General features: G+C 41.6%; 2 protein-coding genes and 1 non-coding gene across 3 annotated transcripts in view; 2 read left to right on the top strand and 1 right to left on the bottom strand.

Moving 5' to 3' along the window:
* Nucleotides 1-3049, top strand: part of LOC110539285 (Wilms tumor protein 1-interacting protein-like) — a 33692-nt gene extending 30643 nt beyond the window's left edge. The window contains exons 7-8 of the mRNA XM_036943662.1: nt 576-644; nt 1579-3049. Coding sequence (XP_036799557.1) covers nt 576-644; nt 1579-1722 — 213 coding nt within the window. The 3' untranslated portion in view covers nt 1723-3049. The remainder of the gene's footprint in view (nt 1-575; nt 645-1578) is intronic.
* Nucleotides 3050-3767: 718 nt separating this feature from the next.
* On the bottom strand, nt 3768-3840 carry trnar-acg. Its single transcript has one exon. It is a non-coding gene; the product is annotated as a tRNA-Arg (tRNA).
* A 170-nt stretch (nt 3841-4010) lies between these two features.
* LOC110539269 (phosphatidylinositol-3-phosphatase SAC1-B) lies at nt 4011-15431 on the top strand. The gene is made up of 18 exons (XM_021626149.2): nt 4011-4126; nt 4706-4803; nt 5564-5638; nt 5760-5887; nt 6518-6667; nt 6873-6932; nt 7047-7080; nt 7937-8038; nt 10269-10441; nt 10592-10740; nt 10933-11031; nt 11202-11340; nt 12348-12417; nt 12607-12679; nt 13099-13192; nt 13314-13406; nt 13541-13598; nt 13849-15431. Exons 1-18 carry the CDS (start codon nt 4098-4100, stop codon nt 13983-13985), a joined length of 1761 nt encoding a protein of 586 aa, XP_021481824.1. The 5' UTR covers nt 4011-4097; the 3' UTR covers nt 13986-15431.
* Nucleotides 15432-15703: the final 272 nt, after the last annotated feature.

The following is a 15703-nucleotide window of genomic DNA, read 5'->3' as shown; positions in this document are numbered from 1 at the left end:
TAACACTCTGTACCTTATTGTAACGTTTATTGATAACGACCTGTAGAATTCCATTTGAATAGGATCTCTTTGGTTACAGGACTCTGATTGGCTGATGCATTTCCCACTGTCACCTGCACCTGCAGAAGATGAAAAGTGCACTGAATTGAATGCACTCTGTTACTGCCAACATCTACTTACGGTTTTGTCCATAAACCAACAAACAAAACAACTTTGCTGATAACTACTGATGAAAAATGTACATACTATGACTGTGATAAGTGGTTGTCTCACCCATAGAATAATTTAATAGGATCTCTATGGTCTCAACTATCTTAAGATGCACTAACTGTCAATCGCTCTGGATAAGAGAGGCTGCTAAATGTCTACATTTTTTATATATAATTTTAAAACTCCACTGAACAGAGCCACCTGTCACATATTTCTCCATACCTGACATTGGCCGCAGAAGAAAATGGAGAGTTGTCCAGGCCATGCATGCCATGTTTAACTGTTTTAAATTAACGGATCCAGCCTATACTGATAGCTACTCGGGTTCAGTGGACACTGAAAAGGCTGTCTGTTTGTCTCCACAGGGCTCTGATGAAACCATCCGAGTGGTATCCATGGATAAAGACTACCACGTGGAGTGCTATCACTGTGAAGTGGGTAAACATTAAGATACAAATTCCCTTTTCTATTTCCTTGTTGTTTTCCCTATATCTTTGTAGAGACTGGATGTTCTGTGTTGTTGGTGACCATACTAAATGTTAAAGCTGTCATCTTAGCAAGTATATCCACTATAAAATGCCTCGTTATTTCTCCACATGAATGTGCTTAAATGCCAGGGGGTAGATCCTATACCATATGTCAGCCTTCTCATCATATCAAGAACTCCATATTTCAGTCATCATTTAGTCTTTTAAAATAAACGTTAGAGAGATTCTGGAAAGCTATTTACTGCACACAGATCATAGACAAGGTGGTCCCAGTGCTTAATTACAGTCTTGGTACTAATTGCGAGCTAGAAAGAGGAGCTCAAGCACATGTTCATTTGCTTCGCTCGTCAACACTGTCTGATGATTCTCCTCAAGTGCCTCTTCTCCTGACTCCCGCCTCAACAGCATTTGATCACCAGTAAGCCGAGTGGAGACGAGAGCTTTTGAGGATCTCTCTCTCTGAATAGCTCCACTGTGGAAGCTAGTTAAACAATTAATAGGAGTGGAAAGAGGACACCCAATGTCCTTCTCAAACAGTGTTTAGTCTGTCAAGCCTGCTGGGCAATTCAAGGGGATTTAAGAATACCTTCAAGTTATTTCGCCTTTGACAAGGTTCTGTTCTTCTCAAAGATGTTTACATTGGAGGAGAGAATGGCCCACAATTCACCTTGCTGGTATAGATAGCTATGCCTCTGGAATATAGACAAATGTGTATTTTAAACCAGCGTTTTTAATGCATATTTTGCAGTTAAGATCCCATAGAATCAGATAGATGTAGATGGAATCACAATTACCTTTTGGGGTAATGTTCAAGTGTTATTCGATTTATTTGATAGGCTTTTCCCTTTTATCTTCCTCATCCCTCTGTGTTGGTCTGTAGGACTGTCAGATGGAGCTGAACGACGAGGAGGGGCACCGCTGTTACCCGCTGGACGGGCACCTCCTCTGCCACACCTGCCACCTGAAGCACATCGAGCCGGGCTGCGCCTCACCCACCGCTGCCTCCTACCAGCACCAGTTCTAGTTTTAGGATCTAGTGCATGGTGCCACCAGGTGGCCCTCTGAACTAACTGCCAATAACCAACCACAACCAATCTGCCCAAAAAAATGTCTATAATGGTTTGAATGATAATGTATGCCTTTACTGTACATCTCTGATGTAAGTGTGGTCCCTTTAGGGTTAATTGTGCGATTGGTTGATTGATTGATTGATTGATTGCGTGTGTGCAAGTGTGGGAGTGTGCTTGTAAATGAGATAGACCTGTTATTATTTTTTTAATGAAAAAATCTATTTCTCTATCGAAGACATGGTTTATTAGTTGTAAAGTGTTGAACTTTCATCTGACACGAATGTTAATACTCTGGAAATATTTTTTTAATATATGTATATTTAAATACCAATGCCAAAGCACAGTTGTATTTTAATGACTGATACCAAAACAATTAAGCATGGAATTATAACAATACAATTTATAGTCTCAATTAGGTGCATTGTGTGTAAATAAATATGCATTTCATGTGCTTGTGTAAATATCCTGATCTTCATTTTCCCCTTTGTGTGCCACCAATTTCAGTTGCTCAGTTTGAATCAATGTGTTTGTAGATACTGATACAGTAGAAATAGTTTGCATAGCTGAATAGAGCAATTGCCCAGTTTTGTAGTATGTCTCTGTGTGTGGGTTATGAAGGTGCGTTTCCATGAATTTTTTTACTAGAAATACCTTCATTACTCATTTTAGCTAATATGCAGGTATTGTCTAGAAAGTCAAAGTTAGCAATTCAATACACAAACTGTACATGGTCCTTTTATTGTTCCATGTCAGTGGGAATCATGTTGAATTAGTATTACATTTCTATTGTTAAATGAACCCTGGATGTTCTGTTCCCAACACTGATACTGGGCTAATATTCCCACTGTCCTCTGTCACACACCACTCATAGAATATACTTTCTATTGCATTATTAACCCAAATATAGCAGTTATGTTATGTCTGGGTCAACAATGTTTCCAAAATCCCTGCACACAATTACCACCCAAGAAAATAAATAACTAGGTTTATTCTATTCCAATAAACCCCCAAATTCAATATCTATGAACAACCCCTGATAACCCATTTTGGTTTGTAGTGACAAAAAAAGTGACTAAAAGATTAAGTTTCAGTAGGCTTAGTCTATCATATTTCATGATTTATTATATTTATCCTTGTTTGGAAAAAATCCCATGGTCATTAATCATATGTTCAAAGTATGTGACGTATGTGAAGTATTCCAGTCGTTTACTGTATTTGAAAATGATTTGAGAGATGTCCATATCTAATATTTAACTAAAATAAATGCATTGTAATAGATTGTCAAATTGTCTGTCTCTTCTTCATGAACAAGTAGCCTGTATACAACAACGAAAGCTTTTGCACAGCTGTGGTAGGTATATATTTACACAGGTATTTAGGATAATCCAAATAAATGCAGCCTTAAAGGGCCAATCAGCAGTTGCAACGAGAACAAAGCGTTCCCCACCACTGTTTCAGTAAAAAATTGAGGGATTGGGTTGGAGAAATGTAATCCCTCTCATATTCATAGACATAGCTATGGATGCAAAATTTGTTTTTATTAACATTTACTTTGTTTTTAAAAACATTGAGTAAAACAAGCTTATATTTTTGGTTCTGATGGGGTACGACAGTTATATAAATTTATTGATTCCCATTGATTCTTGAAGAATATAAATTATATTCTTCAAGAATCAATGGGTACAGAGCATTAATGTATGGATATATCAACTGCTGATTGTCCCTTTGAGGCTATTTGGACACACAAAAACATATAGAATACAAAAAGTTTGATAAACCTTAATATGAGCAGTAACGTCAGACCAGACAGCGATGTTTTTTCAACAAACTCCCTAGGCGACGAAAAGTTCTGAATCGGAAGATCAGAGTCAGCCAAGTCGAACACAATCAAACAAGTCATGATACCATCGAAACAAAGAATAATATCTTCCTTCATCATGACAACAAACAACCTATTGGTTCATCTTCGGAGAAAAAATATCAGAGAAGATAAAAGGAACGAGCTAGCCAGGAGTCGAACCTAGAATCTTCTGATCCGTAGTCAGACGCGTTATCCATTGCGCCACTAGCCCGCTAGAAATGATACAGGCACTGTCACGTTATAAAGTTAACACGAGCTGAGTTGTAGAGTAATAGTGCGATTACTAAACTGTAACTTTGATCAAATAATGTATTTGTGTGTGATACATAATTAGTTGCTGCCTATACTTTATCATAGTTTGCAAATGTACTACGACGCTAAATGTCTGACCCTGGACGCAAACTCAGGTCCAGCCATAATATACAATGTGCACATTCATTGACACGTCACTAGGTCAGACCTCTAAAGATGGCGACCGCCTACGAGAAATTCAACCTGTAAGTCTTGAAAATATATATCGTTTTCAGTCTTTTATTTTCAGAAGCTAGCTAGTACAACTTTTCTGAAAACGTTGCCATATTATGATGAGAGAAAATTGCCGTAGGTGTACGTCTAGAGCTAACTAGCAGATGATAAACTAGTTAGCTAACGTTCAACAGCAATTACAGGCTGCAGTCATTCGTATGCGAGATTTGTTTCAGTTTACAGTATTGTAGCTAACGTTAGTTTACAGTCATGTCAATGATGTGTAGTTGTGTTGTCCGTAACAGTACTTATTTAGCCATCTGCCTTTCGATTTAATTGAGTGGTAGAATTCAATCGATCTTGTTGATGAAGCAGCTAGCTAGCTAGCTAGTTAGCTTAGCTGTTAACGTTAGTTAGCCCATTGAGACAGCTAGTGAGTAGCTAATATGTGTGAGCTAGCTTGTGGCGACGTTAGCCACTAACTAAGTTGAGCTTTTGCCAAATCAAGCCAATGTTTTCCCTTTGTATAAGGCGTCACCATGCCAAATGTTCGTCTACCAAGGGCACTGATTTTGTATCTCCCTCCTCTGTGCCCACTCTCCCCCCCATAGGCACACTACCCCAGAGAAGTTTTACATTGAGGCTTGTGATGACGGCTCCAATGATGTACTGTCCATTGACAGAGTGTCCACAGAAATGATCCTCACCGGTATGTTGAGTAGGCTGTGTGTGTGTGTGTGTGTGTGTGTGTGTGTTATATCATCATGGCATTATACTGTCTTATGCCGACCAAGTCCATTGTATATATTTTTTATTTAACTAGGAAAGTCGTTAAGAACAGATTCTTATTTACAATGACGGCCTACCTAAAGGGCTCCTGTGGGGACGGGGGCTGGGATTAAAAATAGGACAAAACACATCAGGACGAGAGATAAACGCAACACTACATAAAGAGAGACCTAAGACGACAACAGCATGGCAGCAACACATGACAACACAGCATGGTAGCAACATGACAACGACATGGTAACAACATGGCAGCAGCACAAAACGGTACAAACATTGTTGGGCACAGACCACAGCACAAAAGGCAAGAAGGTTGAGACAACAATACACCAAGCAAAGCAGCCACAACTGTCAGTAAGAGTGTCCATGATTGAGTCTTTGAATGAAGACAACTGTCCAGTTTGAGTGTTTGTTGCAGCTCATTCCAGTCGCTAGCTGTAGCAAACTGAAAGATAAGCGAATGGTGGTTTGTGATCATAAAGGCAATGAAAAATGATGTGGCTCAGTTGGTAGAGCACTGTGCAACGACAGAGTTGTGGGCTTGATTCCCATGGGAGACCAGTACAAAAAAAGTATGAAAATGTCTGCACTCACTACTGTAAGTCACTCAAGATAATGCTTGAGTCTGCTAAAATGACTAAAATGTTTTTAAAAATGCTGATTGTTTGTATTTGTCTCTCTAGTGAGGAAGGACATTCCTCCCCATGCGGTCACCAGGCCAATATGTGGGATCATGGGAACTATCCGTCTGGTGGCAGGTAGGTTCAATCTTGCACTCTGTAAAATTATCCATTGAGAAGACTTTACCTGTGTACACACAACTGTTCTTAACAGGGTGAGTGTTTACTTTACCTGTGCCCCTCTGCCTACCCTCCCCAGGCACGTACCTCATCGTTGTCACAAAGAAGAAAAAGGTGGGTGACCTGTTGGGCCATGCTGTGTGGAAGGCTATGGACTTTGACGTTATCTCTTACAAGAAGACTGTGCTGCACCTGACAGACAACCAGGTAGGGAGGTGTGAGTTGGGGCCCCAGTGCCAGCCCACATCCACAAGCACTCAAGCTCAACATGACAACATGTTAATGACGGTGGGTTGTTTTGATGTGGATGCTGACCTGTCAAACCCTAGCCTGACCAATACAAATGCATTATATTGGACAGAGGATGCTAGCCATCTGTGCTAACATAGATGCCCTGTGTTGAATTGACTATGGAGCCGATCCACGGCAGACAGTGTGTCTGTAGACAGTCAAGTGTATGTGAAGGGCAAAGAGAAAGAGACCCCTTCTCACAGACAGAACAAGTACTGCATTCAGATGGTGTCATCATGTAGCTGTTACAAGAACACTCTGTTCTGTCCCCAAGTCTAGACAAGTGTTTCTCTATTAGTGAGCATCTCTATGTTGACTTCTAGTTACAGTACTGGTGGAGGAGATGTTATTTATAGTTTATAAGTTTAGATTCCTTGTATGTATTTTTTTAGGATAGTGGTCATCCGATACTTTCTAACCATCATTCCACCTAACTTCTGTTTTGCTTTCCTTCTTCAACCTTCCTCCTGACCTCTCACCTTTGACCTCTGTGCTTTCCTTGGTCAACCTGCCACCTGACCTATCTTTGACCTCTGACCTCATCAGATGCAGGACAACAAAGCCTTCCTGTCCATGATCAACAGTGTTCTGCTCACAGACGGCTTCTACTTTGCTACAGACTACGACCTGACCCACACTCTGCAGAGACTTGCCAACACCAGCCCTGAGTTCCAGGAGATGAGCCTGCTGGAAAGGGTGAGAGAATGAGGGGATATATATGTATGTGAGGGAGGAAAATAATGCAAAAACATGTTTCCTTTTGGAGATACATTCATGAAAACACGAGTAATGTGTTTGTACTTGTGTCCTGTACAGATGCAGATATTTCCTATGCAGGGCATGTGGAAACAAGTCGAATGGTATGATAAAGATGTGTTGTGTTCTTGCCCTTTTTTTTTAGGCAGATCAGCGGTTTGTGTGGAATGGTCACCTGTTGAGAGAATTCATGCCACAGCCAGAGGTAAGGACAGAACTGACACATGTTAACCACTTGTGGTAAATATAGAAGGAATACGCTCCAGTACAGATCTTATGATCTTTCTAAACTGCATTGTCTCTGTTCTTCTCTTGACAGCTGCACAGGTTTGCTTTCCCAGTTGTCCACGGCTGTATCCTTTCATGTTTGTTTTTTTCTTACAAACTCCAGATTAAGACTTTTCCCACTCTTCAATTCTCATAAACAGGAAGACCTCATTACCACTTACTGTGTAAGACAACAGATATTGCCCATGTGAGAGGGCAGTTGTTTATAGTGACTGAACTGTTAAACAGCATTGTAGTTTAAACCCTGTAATCTGTAAATAGTGTGAAATCTACCCTCTGAACAGTTGCATGTGTGCACAACACACTAGATCACATGGTCATTTTCACGGTCATATTTTGCATGGGGTTTAGCGGTCTGAGTGACTGGATGTAAACCAGCTAGTGATTTCCCCATTTCTCTGGATTAGTCTCGTCATTCTTTTCCCTGAGAAAAACATAGACCATGTATATGGTCCTGGGCAGGGTAGCCTAGTGGTTAGAGCGTTGGACTAGCAACCGAAAGGTTGCAAATTCAAACTCCCGAGCTGACAAGGTACAAATTTTTTCGTTCTGCCCCTGAACAGGCAGTTAACCCACTGTTCCTAGGCCGTCATTGAAAATAAGAATTTGTTCTTAACTGACTTGCCTAGTTAAATAAAGCTGAATAAATATCAATAGAAGTGAACTTGCAGTTTGCTCCTTTAGCCACAAGGCGGAGCGAGAGATTCATATAGGTCGCATTATAATTGAGAAATTAGGGGTATTGTATTTACAGACAAGGAAAGTTAATCCATTGACATAATATGATGGAGCCCACTTTTCTAAACATCACAACACTCCAAAACATTTTCTGAAAAGGAGGTCAGAGAAAGGTTGAATTCAGGAGGTAAAGTTAGGCTTTAAAGGTTAAGACCATGTTATCCCTAACCATGTGTTGTCCAGTCATCATTATGAAGTCCTGCTGCATCAATGGGAAGATCTTTGACTGGAACATCATCTCCAGGCGGAGCTGCTTCAGGGCTGGAGTACGTTACTACGTTAGAGGTGATTGACTCCACATCCACCAGCACGTCTAACTGGAGCTTTCTGACTAGAGCAGGGATGACGGACAATTTTTTCCACAGTGGACCGGTGTGGGTGCAGGGGGTTTTGTTCCAGCCAAACAGTAATACACACAGTACCAGTCAAATGTTTGGACACGCCTACTCTTTCAAGGGGTTTTCCTTATTGTAGAATAATAGTGAAGACATCAGAACTATGAAATAACACATGGAATCATGTAGTAACCAAAAAAAGTGTTAAAAAAATATAATTTTGATTCTTAAAAGTAGCCACCCTTTGCCTTGATGACTGCTTTGCACACTCTTGGCATTCTCTCAACCAGCTTCATGAGGAATGCTTTTCCAACAGTCTTGAAGGAGTGCCCACATTTGCTGAGCACTTGTTGGCTGCTTTTCCTTCACTCTGCGGTCCAAACCATCTCAATTGGGTTGGGGTCGGGTGATTGTGGAGGCCAGATCATCTGTGGCTCTTACACAGCCTGGAGGTGTATTGGGTCATTGTCCTGTAAAAAAAAAAAAATGATAGTCCCACTAGGCACAAACCAGATGGGATGGTGTATCGCTGCAGAATGCTGTGGTAGCCATGCTGGTTAAGTGTGACCTTGAATTCTAAATAAATAATGTGTCACCAGCAACGCACTCCCACACCATCACACCTCCTCCTCCATGCTTCACGGTGGGGCCCACACATGCGGAGATCATCCGTTCACCGACTCTGCGTCTCACATAGACACAGCGGTTGGAACCAAAAATCTGAAATATGGACTCATCAGACCAAAATACAGATTTCTACTGGTCTAATGTCCATTGCTAGTGTTTCTTGGCCCAAGCATGTCTCATTGATGTCTTTTAGTAGTGGTTTCTTTGCAGCAATTTGACCTTGAAGTCCTGATTCACGCAGTCTCCTCTGAACAGTTTACGTTGAGATGTGTCTGTTACTTGAACTCTGAAGTGTTTATTTGGGCTGCAATTTCTGAGCTGCTGTTAACTCTAATGAACTTTTCTTCTGCAGCAGAGGTAACTCTGGGTCTTACTTTCCTGTGGCGGTCCTCATGAGAGCCAATTTCATCATAGCGCTTGCTGGTTTTGGCGACTACACTTGAAGAAACGTTCAAAGTTCTTAGTTTTCCGCATTAACAGATCTTCATGTCTTAAAGTATTGATGGACTTTTGTTTCTCTTTGCTTATTTGAGCTGTTTTTGCCATGATATAGCCCTATTTGGTAAAATACCAAGTCCATCTTCTGTATACCACCCCTACCTTGTCACAACACAACTGATTGGCTCAAACGCATTAAGAAGGAAAGAAATTCCACAAATTAACTTTTAACAAGGCACACCTGTTAATTGAAATGCATTCCAGGTAACTACCTCATAAATCTGGTTGAGAGAATGACATGGCTGTGCAAAGCTGTCATCATACATTTTTTGTTTGCAGGGAGGTTCTGAGAATGTTTTACTATAGTTCCCTGAAAGTTTTTCTGTTAGGTTTTATTAACGTTCTGAGCAAAAGTTTCAATTGGACTTTTAACACTGCTATCTTAGTTTGGGTTAACTGTTTTGTGCACAGATAGGACACATGGAAATTCATATGCTTAGGCATTAATCATTCAAACGTGTTTCTTTTTTTTATTGTGGCATGGCATAGGTGAGATTCAAACCTATGCTCTTCTGTTCTCGATCCATGGAATTAGTCCACTGCACCTCCAGGATGGAGCTAGCATGCCATATACTTTTCCAACAAATACAAAGTTGTTCATTTTAGTTTATAATTATAATTATTCCCAATGTCAAACCACTTGGAGAACATTCCTATAACATTACAAACATTGAAATTCAATGTAACCATGTTTGAACTTTTAGGAAATGTTCTGTTAAGGTAATGAAATACCAAGTATTTTCCTTCCTTAAATGTGCTGAACTATCCTGCACCATTTCTGGAAAGTTGTGGGAAGGTTTTTTGCAAAATAACCATAGGACAACCACACTCTCACCAAGCTTTAAGAAACATGGTTCTCAGAACGTTATATGCTAGCTGGGTCTTCAATCAATATATTGATTAGTGGAATCAGGTGTTTTACAGCTGGGTTGGAACAAAACCCTGCACACACACCAGCCCTTTGCAGATAATATTGGCCTGTCCACTTTATAGTTTTACTGTCAATCACTCCTCGTTCAGACGGATCTTTACATAATGTCTATTTGGTCCATCAGGCATTGACTCAGAGGGTCATGCAGCTAACTTTGTGGAGACAGAGCAGATTGTCCAGTGCAGCGGGGGCAAGGCCTCATTCGTACAGACCCGAGGCTCCATCCCCTTCTACTGGTCCCAAAGACCCAACCTCAAGTACAAACCAAAACCTCAGATCAGCAAAACCATTGACCATGTAAGCTACCTGTTACAATATTTTTTTTCATGTTCAAACATTTTAATTTACAGTACAAGTCATTTAATTACAGTAGAGGTATATGATATTGAGGATTACTATTACTGAGTTCTGAAGTCTTTCTTACCTTTTATTGTCCTGCTTTCACAGCTGGATGGCTTCCAAAGGCATTTTGACTCGCAGATTATCATTTATGGAAAGCAAGTGATTTTAAATCTGATTGACCAGAAAGGCTCAGAAAAGCAATTGGAACAGGCCTTTGACAAAATGGTGTCCAGCTTGGGCAACGGCATGGTCAAGTAAGGACTATAGCTTTTCCCCATCATTCATTCTGATCCCACTCTGCTCGTCTTCTTCTAACGTCATTCATGTATATATTTTTTTTAGGGGTGAACATTCTGTCTAAAGTCATGGAACTCCAAATAACCCCTTAAAGAAGATGATTTAGTTGGATTTTACGTAACTTTTCTCCCTGTACCGTGCACCTCTAGATACATAGCGTTTGACTTCCACAAGGAATGCAGTCGGATGAGGTGGCATCGCCTGCAGATCTTAGTCGATATGGTGACAGAGATGCAGGATGAGTATGGGTAAGTATTTAGTCTGCATGGCCGGCCATGTCATTCTGTCTTTGTGTACTTAGTTTTTTTTTTTTGGGGGGGGGGGGGGGTGTTCATCTCTCTGTGGTTTGCTGATTTGTTTTGTGACAAATGTTATTGTAAAATCAAATAGGAATCAAATAGTTTGATTGGTTGGTCAGGTACTTCCTGGTTGATGTGGATGGGAACGTTCTGGTGCAACAGGAAGGGATGTTCCGCAGTAACTGCATGGACTGTTTGGACCGTACCAACGTCATCCAGAGTCTGCTGGCACGACGCTCACTGCAGTCACAGCTGGAGGTGGGAACCACCAACCAGACACGCCCACACTGACTAGACATGTCCATTTTATTTTTATATATATATATATATCACACACACTCCTACTACATCCATCTATTCCACAGGTGTCAAACTCCTTCCACGGAGGGCCAAGTGGCAACGGGTTCTCTCTTTCCTTGTACTTGATTGATGAATTAAGGTCACTAACTAGTAATGAACTCTCCACACCTGGTTGTCTAGGTCTTAATTGCAAGGAAAAACCCAAAACCAGCAGACACTAGGCCCTCCACGGAATGAGTTTGACATCCCTGATCTAAACACTTCCACCACATCTAGACACACTATCTGTCTTTGACATAATGAGCAATGTCATGGTCCTCTCTGTCCCACCTCAGGAGTTTTACTGTTCATTAAAGGTGTAGACCTAGCCTCCCCTTTTACATTCTGTAAAAGCAATGGTAAAAATCTTAATGGCAAACTACATTTCAGGAGGAGCTCGTCCATTTTGACCTAACAGACCTTTGACTTGACAAAGTCATGTGTTTCACAACTTCTACTTCTTCGACTCACTTGACCCACATTTGCAAATGAGCAACAAACTGACAAAACAGAGACTGGAAAATCCAAACTCTATGTTGAAGGCCTTTGACTAAAGCTGCTGTTTCTGTGGACTTTGACTGTGGGCTGTTTTAGTTGACTGTGGGCTGTTTTAGTTATCTGACCCTATGTGGGCTGTAAAAAAAAAAAAATCAGGTCTCATCTCACCCAGGTACCTTAAATACTTCAGGTACCATTGTGTTTTATTCAACTGTTTTAGCACTGTGGGTTAAATTGTCATTGAAACATGTATTAATAGTGTAGTAGTTAGGCTGCTGGTTTACCCACAGGGTGATGAAGGTGCAGTTGCATCAAGGTCTTTCGGGTAAACAACAGTGCTGAATCTGATGGCGACCATCTTGGTTCCACCTTGCCCCCTGTGGTCAGGCCACTGCAGTATCTCACCACACATCTTTGTTTATCTGCAGCGGCTGGGAGTTCTCCACATGGGCCAGAGGATTGAAGATCAGTCCGACTTCGAGAAGATCTACAAAAATGGTGATCCTCAGCTGAAATCTGCACACTTTCCTACCCCTCTGCCAGCACGAGCACAGCATTGTTTTCCTTATGAGATTAATCAAACCCTACGGTTTATTAACATGATTGAAATCCTCCCCTCTTTCCACTCACTAAATCTGTTTTCTTTCTTCCACCCCCCTTTTCCTCTCTCACCCTTCCTCACTGCAGCGTGGGCAGACAATGCCAATGCGTGTGCCAAGCAGTATGCTGGCACAGGGGCCTTGAAGACGGACTTCACAAGGTGAGAGAGAGGGGCTCACGTGTTTCTTGCTAATCTGGTGATTAGCAAACTAAGGCACAGGACTGGCTCTCTTCATGGATTCCAATAGAACTTGTCCATTTCTACAATGACAGAGAACTAGTTGTCTTTCTGCTGGCACAGTACCATCCCACTGTCAGTCACACCCCACACACCTATGAAGTTGGCCATGCATTATTGGATATGAACTGCATAAAACATTGATGAGTATTGAATGGACTGGTGCCCTTAGAACAGGGAGGAAGGAGTAGGATGTTTTGCTAGTGACCTTTGTTATAACCAGGAAGACAACTCTTAAGTAAGAGCGTGCTCAGGAAAGGGTGGAGGATGACGTCGATGATTATTTGTAGTGTGTGTGAGAGATTATGACGAGGATGACTGAAGAGTTGCTCATCTCTCAGAACAGGGAAGAGGACACAATGGGGGCTGGTGATGGATGGATGGAACTCCATGATCAGATACTACAAGAACAACTTCTCAGATGGTTTCAGACAGGTGTGTGTGTGTCTACTGTGCATGTGTGCCAGTTATTAGTCATGTTTTTGTAAATGTGACTAATAAAAAATGCTTGACGTGTGTGGTAACTGATAATTGAGACATCTCTCCTGATCATCAGGACTCTATTGATCTGTTCCTGGGTAACTATTCCATTGATGAGGCAGACATGACCACACCCCTTCATGAGACCAAAGACTGGAAGTTCCTCACGGTGAGATCGGATTGGCTAGGCCTGATCACTGCTATGTGTACTGATTGGCTACAATATGTGTTGGTTTCATTCACAGGTGGTAGATTGAGATTTCGTTATCTTATTTAACTCCTATTTCCCCTCTCCCCCTTTAGTTGCCCATTATCATGGTTGTGGCATTCTCCATGTGTATCATCTGCCTCCTCATGGCTGGTAAGACCGCAGTGGACTCCCTTGTCAATTCTACATTGAATCCTAATAGGGGCATGGAATTTGTTTGAAAATTCTAGTTACACCTGCACCAATCTCAAGTTAGGATTTGGTCCCATAAACACATTTTGCCGTACTTCGTTTTACAACACTGTTTCCACTGGTATTGACTAGGCAAGTATGTGCTATCAATGAGTACTTTTTCGGTACCTAGTTATTACCTGTAGTCACCCTCCGTGTCTCCCCCCCTCAGGTGACACGTGGACGGAGACCCTGGCGTATGTGCTGTTCTGGGGCACAGCTAGCTTCGTGACGGCCGGCGTCATCCTCTTCAACGGGCGGGAGTTTGTAGACGCGCCCAAGCTGGTCCAGAAGGAGAAGATGGACTGAATGTGTGCGTGTGGAAAGCAGCTACGCCCCACAGACTTCTCCTCTTCCTCTTCATCCCACTCTTCTTCATCATCGTACCCTCAGGATCAGCGGGCCTGGAGCCTGTACTGATTACTGAGCCAACGGCATGAGGAAGAGGAGGAGGAGGATGGGGTGAGAGAAAGGCCAGGTGTATGATGTAGGGCTGTGAAGCATACAGGGACTCGCTCTGCACTGGCCTGCTGCTGTCCACACCACTAAGCACATTATTTGGGCTGGGGAAGATCCCTAACCTTGTCCATAGACTGACTGTATAAGCTGAAAACGGTCTGATTTTATGATACAATACCCCACTACGGTAACACAGTTACCCTTCTGCACGGAATGCATATGAACGGGCACTGCTGTTGTTGCCATAGCAACCTTGCCAAGGGAACTACTTAAAAAAAATCTTGCTTTTTTGTTGATTTGTCACCTAGCTACATCATGTCATATTTGCTCTGTTGGTTGCCATATTGTTTCAGTGTCATTGCCCCTTAGTGGTCGATCTGAAGGTAGTGTCTTAGTGTGATAGCTGACCTATTGGGTGCCAGTGGCTGTCTGTCAGCCCAGCCCAAGCCATGATCCCAAAACTAGGTCACCAATAGTCATGGAGAGAATGTGCTAGCTGGTCAATGGTTGGTGAGGGAATGGTCTAGCTGGCCAATAGGCAGGAAGAGAACGTGCTAGCTGGTCAATGGTTGTTGAGAGAATGTTCTAGCTAGCCAATAGTTGGGGAGAAAATGGGCTGAACTGTTTCAATAGGGAACTTTAGTTATGGTGCCCCATCACCATTAATGCCATAACTGCCCATACTATTCTCGCTCACTGCACTTCTGAGTGCACAGAAACTAAGCGTTTCACATGAGGATTGCTCTGAGATGTGACGAGAGGGATGTTTGTCTGTGTGGTATGTCTGGCTGTCAAGTCTTCCCAGGTATGGAAAGCTTCATGAAACAGCTGGAAAGACAAATCCTCATTAGTTTCTAACAACCAAAAGGTGTGAGAGGGCATCAAACTATATACTATAGTGAGTAGGATCTGTCTTTGACCAGTAGACTGTGAGGCCCAGACCTAGGCTAATAATGAAGCATGGATTTAATGGTCCAATGCAGCCATTTCTATCTCAATATCAAGTCATTTCTGGGTAACAATTAAGTAACTTACTGTTATTGTTTTCAATTAAAATGGTTGTCTAGGATTGTCTGGGAATGGTTTTGGGGGAGGGGGAAACTGAACTAGCTGTTATTGGCAGAGATGTTTGGAAATCTTTGTTATTCATCTTTTAACTAATTTTTACTGTCTGGTGATGTCACCAGCAGGTCAAAACTCCATCCCACCAAAACAGCCTGACATTTCAGGCGGTCTTTTCAATAATTCAATAATAATAATTTTCACAGTATTATTTCCAACCTGGAAATGTACACTGCTCAAAAAAATAAAGGGAACACTAAAATAACACATCTGAATGAATGAAATATTCTCATTAGATAATTTTTTTGTGATTTTGTTGTCAGCACATTCAACTATGTAAAAAAAAAAGTATCAATGGAAATCAAATTTATCAACCCATGGAGGTCTGGATTTGGAGACACACTGAAAATTAAAGTGGAAAACCACACTACAGGCTAATCCAACTTTGATGTAATGTCCTTAAAACAAGACAAAATGAGGCTCAGTAGTGTGTGGCCTCCACGTGC

This window comes from Oncorhynchus mykiss, chromosome 2 (assembly GCF_013265735.2).
Source record: "Oncorhynchus mykiss isolate Arlee chromosome 2, USDA_OmykA_1.1, whole genome shotgun sequence".
NCBI classification, from domain to species: domain Eukaryota; kingdom Metazoa; phylum Chordata; class Actinopteri; order Salmoniformes; family Salmonidae; genus Oncorhynchus; species Oncorhynchus mykiss.
The sequence above is the reverse complement of the archived record's forward strand: the minus strand, read 5'-3'. Positions and strand labels throughout refer to the sequence as shown.